Raw genomic sequence first — 21,645 nt, forward strand, 5'->3', positions numbered from 1 at the left:
TTTATCGTATTAAAGGCTTTTAGGTCTTCATTTATATATTGTTCAACTCTACACTATTTTGTGATTCATCGTCCTTTCAAAATGCACCAAGGATTTTTCCTAACATCTTACTTTCAACCGCGTTTAGCAACTTTTGTGGGAACCCGATTTAAAGTCCAAATTTTTCTGCCGTTCCATAGCACAGATTTGATAGTTGTTTCATAGAACGAAATGTCGTGTCCCCGTGGAAAAATTTCCACTTTATGACGGAGAGGACTGGATAATTCCATTTAGTGCAAATTGTGTACTCTTTTTTATTAAGGTTTTGTGTGAAACAAAACCTTATTAGAATCGATTCGATGTCTGTCTGTCCGTCTGTCTGTCTGTCTGTCTGTCTGTCTGTCTGTCTGTCTGTCTGTCTGTCTGTCTGTCCGTCTGTCTGTCTGTCTGTCTGTCACAACCGATTTATTCGGAAACGGCTGAACCGATTGTCACGAAAATTGGTAGGAGTATGTGATCAGCCGTTCCCTTTACATGCAGCGACTGGCGCCATTTTGTGTTAAGTTTAAGGGGGGGCTCCCCGTACATGTGAAAGGAGAGTGCAAAATTTTTTTTCATAAAATGTGGCCATGTGGGGTATCAAATGAAAGGTCTCCATTAGTACTTTTCGAAACTGGTTCAATATTTGATATTGGGTGAAACATAGGGGAGTGAGGGCTCAAAATATGACCCCCAAAAAGTGTAACAGGTCTCGTTCTCAGAACCTATCCAACCGAAAAATCAGAAAAAAATCTCAATAGTGCATCTCTACGAAATCTAGGCCTCAAAATATATCCGGTTCCGATATCTGCACAAATAAAGTTAATAATAGTATATTTCCACATTTTGGAAATTTACCCGGCAACCCCCTTATGTTCGTCCCAGAAGTACAAAATTTGGCAAGCGTATAATGAAGAATATAGTGCACAATTTGGTCAAGTTTGAAGAAAATCCAACTATTATTAACAAAGTTATAGGGGGTGAAACTTTACAATTTTTTGTGAATTTCGTGCACTCTAAAACCTGATGACGTCATCATCACATGTCAATTCGTCAATACCACACGGAGTAAGTTCGTATGAATTGGGTGGAAAAGAATTATTTTGTTTTAGTTCTTTAATCATTTGGATATGAATATCAATTATTCCAACGAGACATGTGTGTATGTAGGTATATAGTATATGCGTGCTAATGAACTTTCAGATAGATATAAGAAGTAAATCGGAAATATGGGTACCATCAATTTATATACGTGCCTATATGTGTACAGTATTCGAAAATAGGCAGTTTGTTTGTTTAGGGTGAACGTAACATCTACGGCTGTAATATGTACGTATGTCTCGTAGTTTTGTAGCTGTATACGGGTAGAAAAATTTGCGTTGAAATTGCTTAGATAAGATGAACACAAAACCTTTATACCCGATGCACGAGCTTCCGGTATTCCGACTTGTTTCTTATACAATACTTCTATTGCGTCGACAACGTTAGAAAACTTACTCCTCAAAAATATAAAATTGTCTGCGTTCTCCAACTTGTAGCGTGCTTTTAATATTAAGAGGAATTTTTCAGACTTAGTTTCATCGAATCATTGTTTCGTCTTTATGTATCCTTTCAATCACTATTACCACCTGTGTTCAGATTTAAGGTAACTTTTGCTCAAGAAGATTACACAATGGAAACTTGTCTCCTCTTGCGTTATTTGAAATTATATGGTGTAAAAAGATCATTGCGCATTTTCGATCTTCTACGGTACGTGCTTGGTAAAAATTCCTCGGTCTGGTATTAGTGTCGTGTATGCGAAGCAGCGCATTGGAGGCCGGCCACGTGGTTGCGAGCACATTGCTACGATTATGTGGCATTGTATAACTATTTATGGCTTGGCACACGGGATCGGGAAACATACACAAGAGAACCATCTACACACCACATGAACCACAAGGACCACGGGTCAATTAGCTACGTCATTCCTAACCCACGACACTAAGTCTAGACACTTGGTTCGCTCCTCCTGCATTTAGTCTTCTTGCTCTGGCGATAATGCCTGACATTAAGTTATAAAATGAAATCGGGGAAGTTCACTACTACCCCTTATTAGCTAAACCCTTTAATTGTTATATCTACTTTTTATATAAAATCATATTCCAGCGAAAGGTGATCTGCGCGGGAAAATCAATTCATGAAACATTCATTCATATAATATTATATATATCAGAACGACTCTATTGATACATTTATCCACTACTGGCATTACCAAAAACGATATTTATTTGATTATTAAGATTCTATTAAAATTATTAAGTTACTTGATATCGTAGCATACTTTCTAATTTTCTAGAGTAAAAAAAGCAAAAAAGAGCAAAGAATCTTTTAAATCAACCGATTAATCTTCATTTACGTAAAAACTAACAAAACAAAATAAAAACAGCGACTACGCAAGATAATTTAAAATAAGGGAGGAAATACACGGTATTTGTTCCTTAATTAAAAAAAACCAAAACAATCTTTTAATTCCAAGATCGGCCGAACCAATAAATTACAAATCTTTAATTACACAATAAATTTCGCTTGAATGTAGCCTCGGTACATTTTTCTGTATGTACGCATCTATGCGAAGTGAACCTTGAACTTTAGTGATATGTAAAAAGGAAAACCCCGAGGATGAGTTATTAATTAACAAATTATTAAACTATTTGTCACGGTTATTCGCCAATTAAATCTTTCATTCCACTTTAATTTCAATTTCATGTTGGAATCACGATTTCCTATTACGTAGTCATATAAATAATTAGTTTTATAGGAATCCATAGCTATTATCTGCTCCATAATAGATTGTAGTTAATTCAACCATTTGTTCTTGCTTCTAAAGATTCCGCCGATATAATTTTTTCTGTGATTCAATTTCCAGAGAATACGGATGCAAGTAGCGATACCAATTTGATTTAGAAGCTTGTGGATTCAATTCTCATCAATTTGTGAATCTTATTAATGAATGGGTAAATTGAAAATATTGTGAGTCCCTTTCTCACGTACTGTGCATCACATATCGTGTGACGCTGATATTAATTGAGCCAGTTCGCCCAAGCAGGAAAATAAAAGGGAAATGTTCCACTGGTTACTGCTGGCCAACCATTCGCAGATCCTAAGACCGCAGTGGCACGAGAAAGAGCCGTGTTGGCCTTCATGTGACTTTGAAATATAACACATTATTTCAGTAATATCTGCGGGTCTCAGTCAGAGTCAGATTTCATATGTCCAAGCTGGAGATGCTAACCAACATTGGCCAGATGCTACAAGTCATAGAGGAAATTTGGGTTTGTGCTTAATATTGCCGAGAATCCAACTATCATATATGCGGCAATCTATACAAATTTCTACACACATCCATATATCTACGAGATACAATTTTTGCTGAACATGGTTGCATTTATTCCCATTAATACGCCCATAAATCAGGCAAATTAATATCAAATTTAAACCACTTTGATCCGACTCACTTCTAGACTCTTTGGAGTCTAAAAGCAATATATGTAAATATTTAGATATTATATCTGCATATATGTGATGCTGCGCGGAAGTGTACATATTCATATGCATATACCTAACTTTTGCATTGTAGGTTGTTGCGGCTAAAATATTGCGTAATACAATCAGGCTTTGAGTTTGCTAACAGGTTTCCAAATGAGTTTATTAAGTAGCAAAAACTGTGGTCAGATTCACACATGATACATCATCTTTTTTAGATGCATATGTACATACTGTCGTAGGAATTTATGGAGCAGTTTAACCAAAAAGCCTTATGTTATTGCATTGTATCTTTGCGCAATATGAATATATTGATAGGGATACGAGTATACATGGATACATTAAGATGCAACGTTTTCTCAGAACTAATCTATGTATAAGACCCTTTGACCATCTTCAAGGTGAAGCAAATTGCGTTTAATTTTAGGAAGGATATGAGGATATGTATCTGAAGCCGGCTGAACATGCGGAAGTTTTTGTTAGTAGAAGATAGTTTATCCAGTATATGGTAGGGCGTCAATCCGGATATGATTAACTTTATTAGAGGTAATGGTTAATCGGCTTGGCAGTATTTTGCTATATGCATAATGAAAACTATGAATAACTTATAGAGATCAGGAGATCAGTTTTTCAGTATGGACAATAATCGACGGATTTTCGCATGTTCGCTATTTGAAATTTTCCGGGAAAAAGGACGAACTTTTTATTAAATTAAATATATATTATTCTAGCAAAAACACATTTTTATCGCGTCTTCAATTTTAATAGCGTCTGTCAAATTTTTGGATAGTGAAGCAAAATACTAGATAGATTGTCTCCCTGCAGATTGCCTGCATCTACCCCAAGTATGTTATAAAAAGGAAGCATTATTGCATATTATATCAATGTCCAATTAATCGAAAACAAGATTGAAGCGTCTCTTCAAGTACAATTGTCAAACATGCCTGTTTATTTAGGGATCGTGAACAAAAAATAAAACGTGGATATCTCTAGCTTCGAGACGCTACATTCACATGCGATTTTATAATCTACAGATATATCAAAACAGATACGAAGAGTGTGCAAACTTGGTAGACCTTGTTTTGGTTAGTGTTCATATTTTCCGGGTATCATTTGAAGAGTACCGAAAAAGAAAGTCCCTGCCTCTTACCAGGCGTACTTTTAGGTCATTAAGGGACTTGAAAAAAGACGGCGCCACCATTTATTTTTCACAAATACCGCACCAAAGCGAATAGTATAGCATGCACTTTTGATGGATGGGGATGGAGGTTGGCGGTTGTAGTCATAGGGGAGGTGCTCAGAGATGGCGGCGAGGAAGATGGGGCGGCAACCCTATCGGCCAAACCAAAACCAAGTGGTCGAGGAGAACCTCCATAGTGGTGGCACCGGGAGACGCTGTAATCACTTTGGTTTGCCGGCAGTGATTCAGTAGGCGAATGCTCCAAAGGCCTAATCAGGGCGATCAGACCCGAGTCTGCACGGGGACTCATCTGAAGTGACAAATTGACCACGAAACCTTACCAGGGGTATACTGGTACCATGGAAACCGGGAAAGCCCTTGGACTCACATACTTCTGGTGAACTCCTGTTGTATGTGAGGACAGCTCGGTTATTTGCGGTTGGCCCCCCTAGTGGGAGTTTCATGGTGGTTGTGGTTGTGCTCAAGCGAGAAGAGACCTTCGGGCCTTGACGTGGTGCTGCGTATCAACACGGTGCCGTACTCCATAGTTCGGTAGAGATTTAGGTAATTCTTGCATCCGCCAGTATGAATGCTAAGCCATGCACTTGGTATAGACTGGTACCGTTGTTGCTTGTCTCAGCGGGGCTCTGATTGTGGTAACAAAATCAATCCGTGTCTTAAGAGGACCGTAGGATTAAGTCTCACGACAGGTGCCTACGTAAAACACTATGGGCTTCACTGTAGTCATAGGGGACTGGCTCCAAAAAGTGAAACACCGGTTGTTATCAGGACCAGCTGAAAAATCTGAATAAATCACAGTTGTGACTGATATAAAATCTTGCCCCGAAAATATAGCCCATTCCGATATATCTTCACATAAAATTCTTGAAAGTATTTCGAAAATTTTCATAATATTCAATTACTTCGTGTAGGAACACATATGGCTTAAATTTTGAGTTCGTTCTCATTAACATTCTCCAGTGAATTACACAGGACTTTTGTCAGCCGCAGGATTTACCACTTTTTTCAATCAAAGACTTGGTCCGAGGGGACTCGAGAAGTTCTCACATCACCATCTAGGATATCAAGGCATCGTTGTTTCGGTCGGCCTTTGGATCACTTCCCCTTGACAACGATATTCAGGCAAATCTTAGTTAGTGATTGACCATAAAATGAAGAGCAATTTTTTGAAATTTTTCCACGGTAGGTTTAACCTCATATCGTTCGCGGATATCCTCAGTTACAAAGCAATGTCTATGTATCCATGACAGCGAGGTGGTGTCCTTTGCATTTTGTAGTCGTCCTTTGGTAATCGGTTTATCTTAACATTGATGCTTATCAACCACCACTCGAAATCGACTTCTATGTCAACCGATCCATACGACAACGGATACGTGAGGAATTAAAATTCAACTTTTAGAGTGCCAATTTCTTAGCTCTAAATAAGCTTCCTTCCTCAGTTGATTGAACCACAGCCTTCCAAAATGTATCTTACAGTCAACTATATCAGTGTTTTATGACTTCGTCGAAAAACACTTTGTTTTGTTCTCACTTCATGCCATAAGCTGCGCAGATACCCGGTTTGGTTCTCAAAAGATATTAATGATGCCGGTATCGGCTTGAATTTCTTTACATAGGTGTGCAGTTGACCGATTCACCGTTAAACAACCATGTTCGCCCAGATTGAGCTTAATTATAAAGGCTTATTCTAAATAATTATCAAATATTGCAAATTATTTCGAACGACAGAAATTTAAGCCCGTCTCGTGACCAAAGATTGGGGTCTTCGATTGATCCACTGACATCATAAAATTCGAGCTTCTGCGAAAGTATTTCTCATCCGTTTGACACTTAACATCCTTCCTATCTCCCTTCCGATGAATTCCGATAAATTTGAATTCTTTCATTCTATCCTTTCCATTCCTCTTCTGACCGCCACCATTGTTCAATTTCCCACAGACAGTATTGATATCAATGGTGGTTGTGGTTCTGGCGGTCTTCCAAATTTTTTTTTTTAATGTAAACAGCTAATTTCTCTCCATGTTTGTTAATTTTCAACCAAAGTTCATCAGCAAGTGGATGAAGGCGGGCTACATCCCCGTACACAAAAATGTTGATACCTCATGTCACTTCTTTATAATAATAATAATAATCGTTGGCGCAACAATCCATGCTGGATCAGGGCGTTGAAGTGTGAAGCTTCTTTGCTTTTGTCTAAAATTTTGAGAAAGATGTCAAAGATCTCCTTTCATCACTGCGGAGAAGCACTATGGGTTTCAAAGGAGGTGCTCGAATATAACTAAATTATTGAAGTTTAAAAACTTTGTCTTCACTCCTCTCAATTCCAAAGTTTTTGACTCCATTGACCATACCCTCTTTTAAGAAACTGCTCTCTCCTGGTTGAGGTTTTAATTTTTTAAGCAAGCTTCGGTTTCATCATCACTATGATGACATTTTCAGTTCAACTTACAGGATGCATTCATGCATGCAATTTACACTGACTTATTCTAAGCCTTTGAGTCCATTGGCCATACCCTGCTGCGAAGCTTGGTTGGCATCTTAACTTCTTTGTTATCTCATTTGACGTCCTCCAGGGTTCCATCGTTGGTCCGATTTTCTAAGGTTTTCGAGTGATAGTGCTGATGTCATTAGAGTTAGTTGAGTCCGGGTTGCATGAGGCGATCACTTCACTTTTGATTGAGATAATCTTTGTTATGAGACTCTCAGAAGACATCAACGGCATTGAGCAATGTGTAAGGCCCTGAAAGTTTTTAAGGATGCGCCAAAAATTTTAGTGTTTTAGGATAACGATCGAATTTGAACATTGCTCCGAGCAGCCTTCCCTTTCCGTATTGCGACGGTTGTGCTTTCTTACCAATCAGATGGTGTTCTATTCTCTCTCCACAATAACGCGATTGGTAAACTCACTAGCCAGAAATCGCAGCAGCAAATGCCACTTTGTAACCACTTCGGTCACGCTGCTCCCAGGGCAAGAGTGAGGCAGCGTCTGATGAATTCCCTCTGCCCTGGACAAAATCGTAAGTCATATTCTTCACTACATTTTATGGATCAAAATGGCTTACATTCGCTGGCTCCATATGCTTCAATTAAAAATGCGTACCTATCGAAATGGGAGAGAGACCCACTTATCCCGTACCTTCAACGGTGTTTGCATTCCATGATAATAATTTGAATTGCAACTACATACATATGTACGTACCGAAAAGGATAAGGCCGTGATTCTATGTAGTTTCCACTCTGTGTAACCTGAATCAACAAAAACATTGTATTACTTTCTCTCTGTCCGTTCTGCGATAATTTCACCCGAAGGCGAAAAATTTGACCTTTCATAATTTTATTGATAATGGTATGCTTTCCATCAAACTTTCCAGTATAATGCTTCACATTATGGCCTATGTTACTGACGGTTCTAGGATGATCTTAAGGGGGGTTTGCAATAAACTTGTAAAAAGTAATAATGGAATGGAGAGCATTTGGAGACTAGGATATCACAAAAAAACACCAACATTATTTTTTTCAAATTTTTCGGTTAAAAAAATTAAGATTTTTGTTTCACATAAAGCTTTATAAGTGGTCTAGGTTTTGCATGATCACAAAAAATATAAGTCTGTAACCGAACTTACTCACGAACTGGACTGAAGATTTCGTAGGCTAACATAGAAAAAAACATTTTGTTTTTGATAAAATTTGATTTTATTATTTAATATATGAAGTCGCCTTGGAGGGCGTTAGAACGATTATAGTGGTTATACAATTTTTTTATCCCATTTTCATAGTACGATTCGTCTTTAGCCTCAAAATAGGTCTCAGTTTCAGCGATTACTTTTTCATCGGTGCAAATTTTCTTTCCAGCGAGCATTCTTTAGAGGTCTGACAACAGAAAAAAATCGCTGGGGGCCTGAACTAGTGAATACGGTGGATGCGGAAGCAATTCGAAGCCCTATTCATGCATTTTGCCATCGTTGTGTGCCATTGATTTGAGACACCGTGCATTGTCTTGATGAAACAAATAGGACCCTTTTTCCGCGATTTCTTCTTTGAAGTGCTCCAATAACGTTATGTTGATGGTTTTTCTCTTCTCAAGATAGTCGATGAATATTATATCATGCGCATCCCGAAATACTGATGCCGTAGCCTTACTAACCCATTGTTGCGTCTTTGCACGCTTTGGAGTCGGTTCACCACGTGCAGTCTACTCAGATAACGCTGGTTTTGATTCTGGTGTGAAATAATGGAGCCATGTTTCGTCCATTGTCACATATCGACTCACAAATTCCTGCTTTTATGGAGGATGAGCTTCAAACACTGCTCAACATCGAAAACTCGATGTTGGTTTCAGTCGATTGTGAGCTCGTGCGGCACCCACTTTGAACAGAGCTTTCGCATACCCAAATATTCATGCACGATACATCCAACACGATCCTTTGATATCTTTAGAGCCTCAGTTATCTCGATCAACTTCGTTTTGCGGTCATCCAAAATCATTCTGGGGACTTTTTATGGTTTTGTGTGAAACAAAACCTTATTAGAATCAATTCCATGTCTGTCTGTCCGACTGTCTGTCTATCTGTCTGTTTGTCACACCCGATTTACTCAGAAATGGCTAAACCAATTGCCATGAAATTTTGTAAGCACATGTGGTCTGTGAATCCCTTTACATATAGCAAGTGATGGGATTTGTTTAACGGGGGTTCCCCATACATGTGTAAGTAGGGTCAAATTTTTTTGCTACAGAATATGGTCGTCTGGGGTATCAAATCAAAGGATTTGATGAGTGTAAGATAGATCGATAGATGATATTTTTGATACTGGGTAAAAAATAGTAGAGTGGGGGCTCAAAATCTGTGCCTCAAAAAGTGTAACAGGTCTTGTTCTCAGAACCTATTCAGCCAAAATCACGGTGGTTCATCCATACAAAATTTAGGTCGCAAAGTACATCTCATTCTGATATCTGCTTGAATAAAGTTAATAATAGCATATTACCATATTTCAGGTCAATACACTGTTGAATATGTAGCCTTAGTCGAATAGTTTCCAGGGATACCAATATCTGACACTGAAAAAGCAGTCATATTGCTGCATTGACATCTCATTAACAATGATGAGACACGAAAGCAGGGAACAGTATCGTATTCAAATATTAATAGAATTCAAATTGAGAATTTTTTTCTTCTCTCATTGACTATTTAACTATGCCCAAAAATCTTACGGAATTCACAGGAAACTCAGAGAAAAATATTGTCAATCCTCCCTATGTAACAAAAAATGATTATATTATAATAAACATATATTTTTGTGGTTACCGATAAAATTCTCATCCATGTGCTATTGTACAAGCACACTTGTAAAAGTTTCTTGATTTTATCCGATACATTCATGTGGTTAGATAATAGAAAAAAACTTCACGATCGCCATACGATCATATGTATGTGAACCCAGACTATTGAGCATTGAACTCTACGTGCAGATACCATTGACAAAGTTAGTTAAATTGTCTGATGCAATGAGTTACAATATCCTTATCATAAATATTTTTTATAACAGTATTACACGTGAATGTATCTAATAAACCTTGATTACCCGGTAACCTTATTCTCTCAAAATTTGAGCACGTGTTAAAACAGAGAGTCTGTCCCATAATTTCGGAGCGAATTTCTAAACATATGGCAACACAAAGACCTGTGAGAAGTGTCTCTGATCTTGTCTATCAGAGTTTCTATCTTTTGGATTCCGAGCTATTTGTCTTATTTCAATCCCATACATACGCACTATATCTTTTTCTAGCGTCTTCCACCCTCACTGTTCTCCGTTCTAAGAAAGTTCTCAGGCATACTGGGTGTGTATTATCTTTCTCCCGTTCGATATGGGAGAATGCACAACCTAGATATACGAATGAGTAACCTGGAATATTCATAAGTTAAATACATACTATATCTACAGATTGTAGATATACAGACTGACATACAAATCTACTGTACATATTTCTTTTGAGATTAGACCGGCGGTAGACAGGTCAATACCGCAAAGATGTCGTATGAGCGTATTTTCCCTTATCTCCGAGCATATAAATTCAACCGGCGGCACATTAGGAAAGACAGTGTCTTTACAGTATCTGACTGTAGAACAACAGATATAGATAGAGTTCTGAAGAGTTTTAGGTCTACTGATATCAGTATCATTGAAAGAAAGTCTTTTTTTCTCTTAATAATCAAAAAATAGTGGATTCTATCGTTTTAAATATTTTGAATAGTGATCGTGTACGCACACAAATTGTTAATGTGTTTCAATAAAAATCGATTGACGTAATCTATACGACCGGAAGCGAAAATATAAATACAATTAAAAAAGAATATAAAATCTGAACTGTAGACAAAGTAATTTCTGTTCATTGGCTTAAATTCGGGAATAAATCAAAGGTTTTTTAATATAAATTTGATGATCGTTGTAAAAACATAAGCCCGTTGTGCTGCAGTTAATTCAAAAAGTTCTAAAATTTTAACTGAGAAAATCAATAAATATAAAAAAAATATAAAAATCTTTTTTTCAAGACTATTAAATTTATCGTCTGCGGGTTATCAAAAGTGTATGTTGCACTAATCGACTATTGCGAGAATATATATATACATGTGGATAGATATTGAAGTATATTTATACGTTTTATTTCGTGAAATACAGATAGACTTGGAATCGTGATTCAGTTACATATAAAGCTGAATAAATTTATTGAATGACATTCAATTGAGATTGTACGACAATAGACATTTCCTCATTTCTTTTAATATCAAGTGGACGCGGTGTATCTGCTATTAAGTAACAATTTAGAGTTATCTGCTCTGAAGATAAAAGACTATTTTCCAGAAATAAAAAAAAAATCGAATTAAAGGATAACCCGAAGTATTTAAATTACGAAAAAGTGTAGAACGACATATGAATAAATTTGATTGAACTCTGAATCCTTGATTTGACGCACGCTTTTATCCATTTTGATTTTGAATGTCCGAATGTACAAGTTGTTTCGACGGTTTACTACGATAAAAACTCTAGTTTCAAGTAAATTACTAATTGTTTTGGGGATCATTTCAAGTGGGATTGAGTTGTTGTGTGAATAAATTATCGTGATTTTCATAAAACAACTAAAGAAATCATCAAATATTACTATCCAAGTTTTTGAGAGACTTATGTCAGTTATAATTCAAAAAGATTTGAATTCTGACAAAAATATCTTTGCGTGTTCTGTAAATCATCATCTAAGCAGTAATATAACGTAACACTTGTTTTATCTGAAACATTGAGAGGTAAGTTTCATCCTTAATGGATTGATACTAGGTTTTTAGATAAAAATGTAGATATATAGTAGATGGTTTGATGAATGCGATATCATGGTTTACTTATTGGCATTTTTGAGGGGAATACTATACATCTATTAGATTGTTAGTAAAGCATTCATTACATTTCTTATTTGGATTGGAATAGGGGAATTTAAAACTATTGGTAGAAACGAAGCAAAAATAAACCATACCTAGTTCGTTACCAAATTACAAAGTCTCCATATATTTTTCGCCGTCGAGTTTGCCTATAATAAATGCACATTTTCCAGTAATTTAAAGTCAAAAAGATTTTTATTGCTTACAAGCTTATAGATCACATTTTACCATTTTTGTGGGGGGCTCGCCTTTTTGCAACCTACATTTGCCTAGTATTCAATTGGTCAAACTCAATTTGATTCATACCACAAACACCTCAGTTGAAAGTAAACAGCGAGTTAGTGCCAGGATGGTTCGTACCTACAATGTCTAAGTATTACAAATATGAATACTCCTCGACCTTCTCTGAGCTTGTGAAACAAAAGCAACTCATTGATATATACTCGTATTACCAAATGTGGGGAAACTACTCCTCATATGCTGATAGGGATGGTATCTATGTAAAGTACGTCGTTGAAGAGTATTTTTCGCATCAATACAATCGAAATCACGGTTAAAGAAGGTTATTCCTTAGAAAACTTTATACAATTAATACAACTCAGAATATCATAAATGCACCATTTCATAATGTACTTTAATTGCTTCACGTCATGGCACATGCACAAAATGAATTTCATGACTCAAGTCACGCGATGAAGACGTGAGTAGGGAGCTATTACCTTGGGAAATTTAATTTAAAAATAGACCAAAAATTTAATCCAAATATAAAATTTATAATTATCACCCCACAAAGCATGACTTTACTCTAAAATTAGATATCAAAGGCGAATTTCAGTTGAATTTCCTGTCAGGAAATTCCATCAAATATATACAATTTTTGATGATGTTATACCAATCTTGGCTCAATTAGAAAGGTATCTATTTTAATTTGTTTATTTATTTTGAAAATATGGCGCTAAATGTCTCTTTGAGCTAATGGCGCTTACTTTGGGGTAAAATTTGTATAAAAAATTATTTCATCGACTACTTTTAGCGGTAACTAGCTAATTTTCGGCAAAAAAATTTTGGAAATGAAATTTAGGGTATGACTTCAGTATCAGATGATTAGTAATAATAAATAATGATGGATGATCTTTTAAAATGTTCGCTCTTAAAAATGTTAAGTCAAAACTAAAAATATCTACTTAAAAAAAAATGATCAAGGAGCATGAGAGCTACAATAAAAGTAACAAGATTTTTGGATGAAAATGATTAATGATAATTATTTTTATATATATTTATTTGAGATAAAAGTAAGTCTAACATTTCTTACCATCTAAATTCTTTATTTTTACTCCCTTCTTTATGGGAAATCGACTTAAAGTGTCGTGGCCAAATTACTGATTGATCGCTAACAACTGACTAAGCTCTTTTCTTACGGAACAAAACGAATGATCATTTTTTTTAAGTTGCCTAAAATTCACATCATATGCTTTGAAAAAAGTCAATAAATTATTCGGACAGGTTGAAGATAGAATTAGTGTCACGTAGTCAAGAAGTCACGAGCTAGTTGTTACCAATAGTAAAAACGAGATCACTTAATTGGTTGATGTAATTTCATGTAAAATTTACGTTATATGGAAAGTCATGACAATGACTTGAATACTAAGTAAAAGACTAATGTAAACTGTTCGCATTCCTCGGTTTTCTGGTTCTTCTTTCATTCATATTTAACATTTCGTCATAATATGTAATTTTCCGGTATGGCTTAGACAAATTGTAAGAGGTAACAACCATGCTACTAATGGAGTAGAACATCTCCCACCTCTATTTTTTATAATATATGCATATATAATTTTTTTTTATCATCTACCACTCACCGATGTGATTTCCAATTGGTTTTTGAATGCGTCATCACGTGAAAAAAAAATTTGCGTCATTTTTTTTCCCTATAGCTTTTATGCTTTCTCACTTTTGTCGCTCACATGTATTTGAAAAAATTTATTTAAAATTGTTGGAATTTCTCAACACAGAATCAGTCGTCGTTTAGACTTTATAGGGTGTGAATAGGAAACTTGGCACACGCCAAATATTAGTAACTCGAAAAAAATTGTTATAATGATAAACTGGAATAGTGGAATTGGAAAGATAAATTGTCATTGTAATAATTATAATCCTGTTTGATAGTTATTTCACCTGCGGTTTGGTGGTATAAGAAGAGTGGTTTATTGGTATTTACTTTCGCGAAGTGCTTTTAGTGTTTTATATATTCATATCTGCTTGGAAAGTAAGTGAATTGATAGGAAAGACCTTGGACTTATATTGCATTTACATGTCAAAAGAAATGTCACTCATTATGGATATCACTTTAAAACAATTTCCCTTTTCATATCATATTCAATAATTTTTTTTCAATATTTGTTTCCAGTTTTCCCTTATTTTTTGAAATAAATAAATAAATAAATCAAATTAAAAAAAAATGATTTTTAGAAAAAACTTGTTTTTTTCTACCGTAATAATCCATTTTTGTAAAAAATTTGTTAATATAAAATATTTTTTTATTAATTTTTTCAATTAGAACAATCTGACAATTAAATTAAATCAATTTGACAATTAAATTAAAACAATTTGACAATTAAATTAAAACAATTCCTACAATCCATTTCTATCCAAATTTTTTTAGCATAAATTAACTTTTTTTTAATTCAAAACAATTCGAAGATTTTTCTCTTTTAAACTAAACTTGTCAATTTTAATGCATACACGGTATTTCCGGAACCATTTGATGCCATCTTCAGTACAAAATCTTGCACTAATATAGGGTATATGCATTGAAATTTAAAAAAGTTGGCCTAAATAGCGGAACATTTTCCAATTCCAAAGGAACATTCCTACTCCAAATAAAAGATTGGCTAACGAGCTATCCCTAATTCTAAAATTCTTAAAAATAATGTAATGAAACTCCAACATTTGGCTATATGTCTTCACGAAAATATTAGAGATGGAGAATTTAAGTTTGAAGATTGTTTGTAAGCCAGTGATTAAACAAAAAAAACCGATCTACGCGAGTTTTTCTTTGCTGTCTGAAATTATTTATTAGAAATCAAAAATACCATGTTTCGGAAACCAGCTGTCTCCTTCGCCAATGTTCATTCTTCTCAGGTATAAACGTTATTAAAGATACCTGACATTTTAGCTAATTTTTCCGGAGTACCTAAAATTTCCAAATTTTGTCAATTAAGTTCAACTAAAGCCCCTTCAATGACCAAAAACTCATCTTTCCAACAATTTTTCATTTTTAATTTTAAAAGATTCTCAAGTTCTTCTGTAATCTTTCTTCGCTCAATTAAATCTCTTTATTGCTATTCTGCAATTAAGATAGATCACGCGACTTTAAGATGTCATTATTCAAATTAAAATCGATTTGTAATACATAGATCTGTTAATACAAAAGCGGTCAGTATTCGTAGTTGATCGCTTACGTCTATGGAAATGTTATCAGAAAATATTGACCCTAGTCATCGAGTATGTCAAATTAAATGAATCGTTTAGTGATGGTATGTAATGAGTGGTCTGGATGCCGGGCGCAGATTGTATAGAATTAACAACGACGCGCAATAACCCCGATAAGGGCCATTTATAATTGAAGCATAAGTTGGCACTATTCAGCATTAAATTATAATTTATATTAATATTTCATACTAATATTGATAAGAATATGCTTCTCTCCCTATCTATAATGATTGGGTAATCTCCTTTAAGATGATGCCTTAGTTACTTGTACTTTTGAGCTACTATAATGATGGTTCATTAGCCTAGAAAATATGCTGATTAATAAGTTTATGAGTATTGACGACACGTTTAATTAATTTATTTCTTCTAATTCTATTTTCTAGGAAATGAAATCAATGATACTTGTGGGGTTGCTCCTTGTTCTCTCTATAGGGGAACATGAAGTGCATAGTCGGGCCATCGATGACATGGATAATTCGATACAGGGCGCCGGCAATGGATTCGAGGTGACGAATTGGGTTGAAATGGCCGAAAAACCACCAGCAACTTACAAACAACAGCCTGGAGAGCCAATTGAACTCGTATGTGAAGTATTAGGATCGCCAACACCATCTGTGCAATGGATTCATGGTTCAATGCCGCTTAATGGGGTAAGTTTTAATTAAAAAAGATTTTTTTTTTTTGCCTTCTACATAAATAAATAAATAAAATAATAATAAAAAAAAATAATAATAAAATAAATAAAATGGGCCAGTCTCCTCAATACTATCCTTTAAATTAAAATGGTAATAATTTCATATTTCCTTCTTCTTTTCCAGTTGAATGATTATAAAACTAACATCGTAAGCGAAGATAACCCCGCGTCCATCACACGAGTGCGATCAGTATTATATATCCCACGTGCAATTGCTGCAGATACAACTTTCACGTGTGTTGGACAATCAGGTGGCAAAACCGTTTTTGCATCTACATTAGTCAAACGTAGCATTCCAGCCCTACTAGCTCCTTATGATGCTATGGCTTCTGAGAAAAAAACCGTAAAGATTACTCATAGCTATCTGATTGCTTTTGACTTGATTGGATCTAACATTGTGCTCCCATGCCGAGCTTATGGCCATCCTCGTCCTGAAATTTATTGGACCGGCAAAAATGGAGTGATCAACGGACAGGATCCAAGAATGAAGGTTAGTTTTTATCTATTTTCTTAGAATCAAATATATTTATGAGGAAACAACTGGACCCCGCGAACACTATAATCCCATTTCTACCGGGTAACCAAGGCAAAAAGGAGAGACAGGGTGAGAACTGACGGTTTCCTCCAGCGTTGAGACTACTAATCAGACGCTTTCTCACCTCTGTTTTGGGAGCAACGGTACTAAAACTGATTGCCAAAGGTTCTTCGCTCCCATGGGTGACTTTGCACGATCAGTGTTTCATCAATCTGCCAAAAGTCAATCCATCAAAAATGGCCTGACAACTGCCTTACGCTCAACTTATCAGCAGTCCAGCCGGACTGACAGATTTTATTTAAAAATTAAAATTTTCATCAGTACATCAGTCATTGCCATAGAAATACCCTAGACGATCAGTTAGCCATAATTTTGTCATTCTTACCGACGTCAGATTGATGAAATACTGATCGTGTAAGGTCAGCCTTATAAACATTGACAAATGCGACGTAGTTGCGAATTATATTCCGGACGAAAACCTTCTGTTTCAGACTCAAGCCGAGCCAACCAGAACTAATTTTGCTTTCGGTTTAAGGGGGTTCTGAGCCGGCCCCCACTTGAGAAGGGGGCGGACCAATTGGTGAGAAATCGTCTGCCGCTTTTTTTGGTCTACGGATTCTAGATGCGAATTCAAGACCCCCTCAATACAGTAATGAAACAAAGAGATGATACCAATGAAAATATTTACATTAATTATCAGATATAAACAGTTCGTGTGAAGCGGATAACTTTTGTGAGCAACGCTTGTAGATTGAGCTATCTTTACTAAGGTGACATATTAATGACTTTCCTAACGAATAGGAAGCTTCCGGAAAATAATCAGATTTCAGACTTACAATCTTTACGTGACTCCATAAATGTATCGATAAACTATTATCTGCATGCTAGTGCCATTCACCGACCTTGAGTAATATACTATTGAAATATATCAAATCTATCTTTTCTAATTTGCTAGATAGATAAAGCGGCTTGCTCGCACAAAGAAGCTAATAAATTCGCATGTCAATCGTAGAGGATAGTGAGGAAGTACTTCTTAATGCGACTATATAATATTTCCGCGTCCATATTCTACAGCATTGGCATAGTCTATATACCCCTCATTAACTGGATACATTTTCTCAGATCACTGTAAAGCAGAAGTTTCTGTCTCCGTGTGGCGGTCTGTGACCACTTGATCTACATTTCTACGCCGCAGATATCACCTCAATCGCGCTAACCGCATTATCATATTTCTAATTATCATTCAAATAAATCTTATACGCATGCTCGGAACACACCCTCCACGACACATATAGGAGCCTGACCCCCGTCAATTCAAACGATCTTAACGTCTACGATCAGGCGATCGCGTATACCAACAACGAAATTATATCAACCATAAAATGCGTATAAACTTAGCAATTTAGCATTTGTTAATAGCTATTGTGTTTTTGTTCGCTACGATCAGTGAAATATATTTAATAATATTAAGAGTCCAATCAGTGATTGCGTTTTCGCTTATCAATCGAGTCAAAGAAAATTGCCGGTTTTTCTTTTACAAGTTTTTTTTTCTGTATCAATTGAAACGTACTGCTTACGTCTTTTCTTATTCCGCAATTATCATTTTTCGAGACACTTCGCCTCTGCAGCACAACTTATCGGAACAGAATTAATTATATTTTTAACAATCAAATCATAACCTTTTGGCCTTACTGATTTATTATCTATAATTACTGCATTGTATATGTAGAATTCTTGTAAAGAATAGAAGCGATAAAAGACGGGTCTTTAACGTCTATTCAATCAATATTATATCATGCGAGTGGTCATGTATAAAATGAAATCAAGAACCAATCAGTCATGGAAGCTCATCCTCAGCAAGCCATGCATTGCTTTCTGTCCTCATTCTCGACCCTTGCATAATGCGATAATCTAAAATGATTTATTCAACTTTCCTCTGACATTGATTCTGTGGTATTTCTTGCTGGTATTCACGTGCTTCCTTATTCTTCTTTCCAGGTGATGCCAAGTGGCGAGCTGTTAATAACTGACCTTAAATGGGAGGATATGGGAAATTACAAATGCGTAGCCCAAAACTCCTATGGAAACGACAGCGTAGAGACGTTCGTCTATCCAGTACTTGTAAGTATCTTATGGCAAACTTTCTCACATTTCTCCCACTCCTTCCCCATCTAACCCAATCCACCTAATAAGCCCCATAGTGTAAATCTTGTTTGACACCAAAACTCTCTCCGTTTTCCGCAGAAAGAAGAGTAAAAGAGCAACGTATACGACTCTCAGTGGAGATGCTTTCTTCAATTAACTGCCTAGGCCTAAAGTACCAAATAACAACACACATATAAACTCTAGTGCTATCAATCAACGAACATCAGTGTTAACATTGCTTTCCCTGGGACTTATGCCAATTCCAAAGAAGGAATCTAAAATACTTAGCATTACTATAATAAAAACGAACACAAAGATTAAAATGACATTATTGTAAAGCATTCTATTATTTAAAATACATTACATTTCATTGCAACATAAATAGATAGTTATTTATAATTCGCTTCATTGATTTCAACATAAGTTCGCACAATTGTCTTTGTTTTGTCTTTTTTTTTTATTCTTTTATCTTTTATACTTGTCGAGTTCCCGGATGGGACTAAAGTGGACTGGCTTATTACTCTGTGTAAATATTTGAACAACAATTTGGTTCCTAAATATCTTTTATACGACACTGAAAGTTTGTGAAACGAAAAGTACACACACATTGAGAGAAATAAGCATAATTACCATTAGATTTAAACAGCAGTGCAAAGTTACTTAATTTTTTAAAATGTTTCCCATTTTTTTATTACCATTATTTATATCTGTATGTATTATGAATGTAGAAAACATATTTTCTATCAAGCCATTATTATAATTGTATTTAATTATAACTGAACGTCGTATTTAAATATAAATATGAACTGATATTTATAGCCTATCTACCAATCTTATTTAAAATACAAAAATCAATAAATCTATTTGTTGTTTGTTTTATCATTTACGTTCACAGGACTGTCAGATGGGTGTGACAATTTCATTTTTTAAACCATTGCTTTCAATTACATTAACATTAACTCAAGCGGATTTTTTATGAGAGTAGTAGAGAGAGTAGAGTGGTTAAAATTTCCATCCAGATTCACTATGGTGAAGTCAGAGCTCTCAGCTGAAGTGCTTCATCGGCACACGCTTGTATGCAACATGTCTCGTGTTGTGATCGGAACAGATTCTGAAATTTCAAATTAGGAGAATATTACGAAAAGTTTCTGAAAAGCGAAATCTATGGAGCCGGGAATCTCGAGGTCGGGGTGGAGCAATCGAGAGGGGGAAGATACGCGACAGATTAATCGCATTTCCATCTGATGTTTCGGCGTTATAAGGCGTGGCCTATGAATTCCACCCCCCCATATCTTTCGGCTATCAACTGCCCTGCCCTGCCCTTTTAAAAGTGTAATTCTCATGAGGAGTGAGCGGAGAGCGGAGGCTCAGCTCGCCTAGATCAAATATGCTAATATGTTTGGTTCGGGTGGAGTCGAAAGACTCTCAAATCACCATCAAGTATATCAAGTTATAGCTGTTTCTGTAGGTTTTTCGGTCGCTTCTCATTGGCTCAATGTTCACGTCAATCTTAGCTAGAGAGTTCTCGTCAACGCAAATTACTTCACCATATCATTGAAGACACCGCACGCTATAAATCCATGGATTTAACCTCAAAACCATCGCAGATACTCATTTCAGATGAGATAATAACATCTTATGCTACCGATCTAACGTCTAACCTAATCTTCAACATCATGAGATGACACTTGGCGTCTTTTGCAGTCGGTCTCCACTCGGAGCCATTTAAAGGAACAGCGCGAACGACAATGCGGTAATTTTCAGATTTTTTACGTTTATTTACACTTTTGTCACAAATAATGCCAGTTGTAAAATGTGACTTTATCCATGATGCTTGGAGGAATTTCATAGCGTAGGTCACTGTTGGCTGGTTGTATTGATCCGAAGTACATAAATTGTTCAGTTCTGGGTAGTCGCTGTCACTGACACCAATAACGTGACACTATCTATGACAAGAACGAGGAAGTAGGGTAGAAAGGTGCTTGATGAAAACCGAGGGCAGATATATACTAGTTTCGGTATAGAGTAGGTAGAGTAAGTTAACCCTACGCAAGAGTTCTTCTGGCACTAAGTGTTGTCCTAGTTGTAGCGTAATAGATTAGTTTGTGAACTGTGCAGTCAAACACCTTCTCTAGATCCAGAAAGGAGGGATCCTCTTCGCCGATGACATCATCCTATATGCGAGTGGTCTCAGGCCCTCAATAGCCTCCCTCTCTCTCAATATCCTAACCAATAGGGTCATCGCTTATTTCAACCGGTGGGCCCTCACCGTTAATTCCCTTAAGTCTGAGGTTATTTGCTTCAGAAACCCCAGTGGGAAGTGCCACTGGCGCACAGTTCCAGAAAGCAAAAACCTGCAGTTACGCATTGCTAACCACACTCTCAAGCCGAAATCAAATATTAAATACCTGGAAATCTCCCTCAACAACAAACTCAAATCCAACCCCCACGTCAGATCCGCTATCGCCAAGGCCTCTAAGGCCTCAGCTGCCCCAAAAAACCTCCTCTCATCCCGGGCCCTGTACCCTGCGACCAAAACCCTTTTATACAAGACTCTCATTCGTCCAATCCTGACCTACGGTTTCCCAGCATGGGCTACCATGTCTCCGAGCGT

General features: G+C 36.1%; 1 protein-coding gene across 3 annotated transcripts in view; it reads left to right on the top strand.

The window, feature by feature from the left end:
* Positions 1–19,330, top strand: part of LOC119648081 (neural/ectodermal development factor IMP-L2) — a 58,927-nt gene extending 39,597 nt beyond the window's left edge. The window contains exons 1-5 of one of the 3 annotated variants that reach the window (XM_038049568.1): positions 10,835–12,036; positions 16,041–16,307; positions 16,476–16,841; positions 18,885–19,007; positions 19,131–19,330. In XM_038049568.1, the coding sequence (XP_037905496.1) occupies positions 16,044–16,307; positions 16,476–16,841; positions 18,885–19,007; positions 19,131–19,142 (765 nt within the window). In that variant the 5' untranslated portion in view covers positions 10,835–12,036; positions 16,041–16,043 and the 3' untranslated portion in view covers positions 19,143–19,330. Of the gene's footprint in view, positions 1–10,834; positions 12,037–14,190; positions 14,432–16,040; positions 16,308–16,475; positions 16,842–18,884; positions 19,008–19,130 lie in introns of those variants that run through there. The other 2 variants (XM_038049569.1, XM_038049567.1) reach the window with 2 other exon arrangements.
* Positions 19,331–21,645: the final 2,315 nt, after the last annotated feature.

The sequence above is a fragment of the Hermetia illucens genome, chromosome 2 (assembly GCF_905115235.1).
Source record: "Hermetia illucens chromosome 2, iHerIll2.2.curated.20191125, whole genome shotgun sequence".
Lineage (NCBI taxonomy): Eukaryota > Metazoa > Arthropoda > Insecta > Diptera > Stratiomyidae > Hermetia > Hermetia illucens.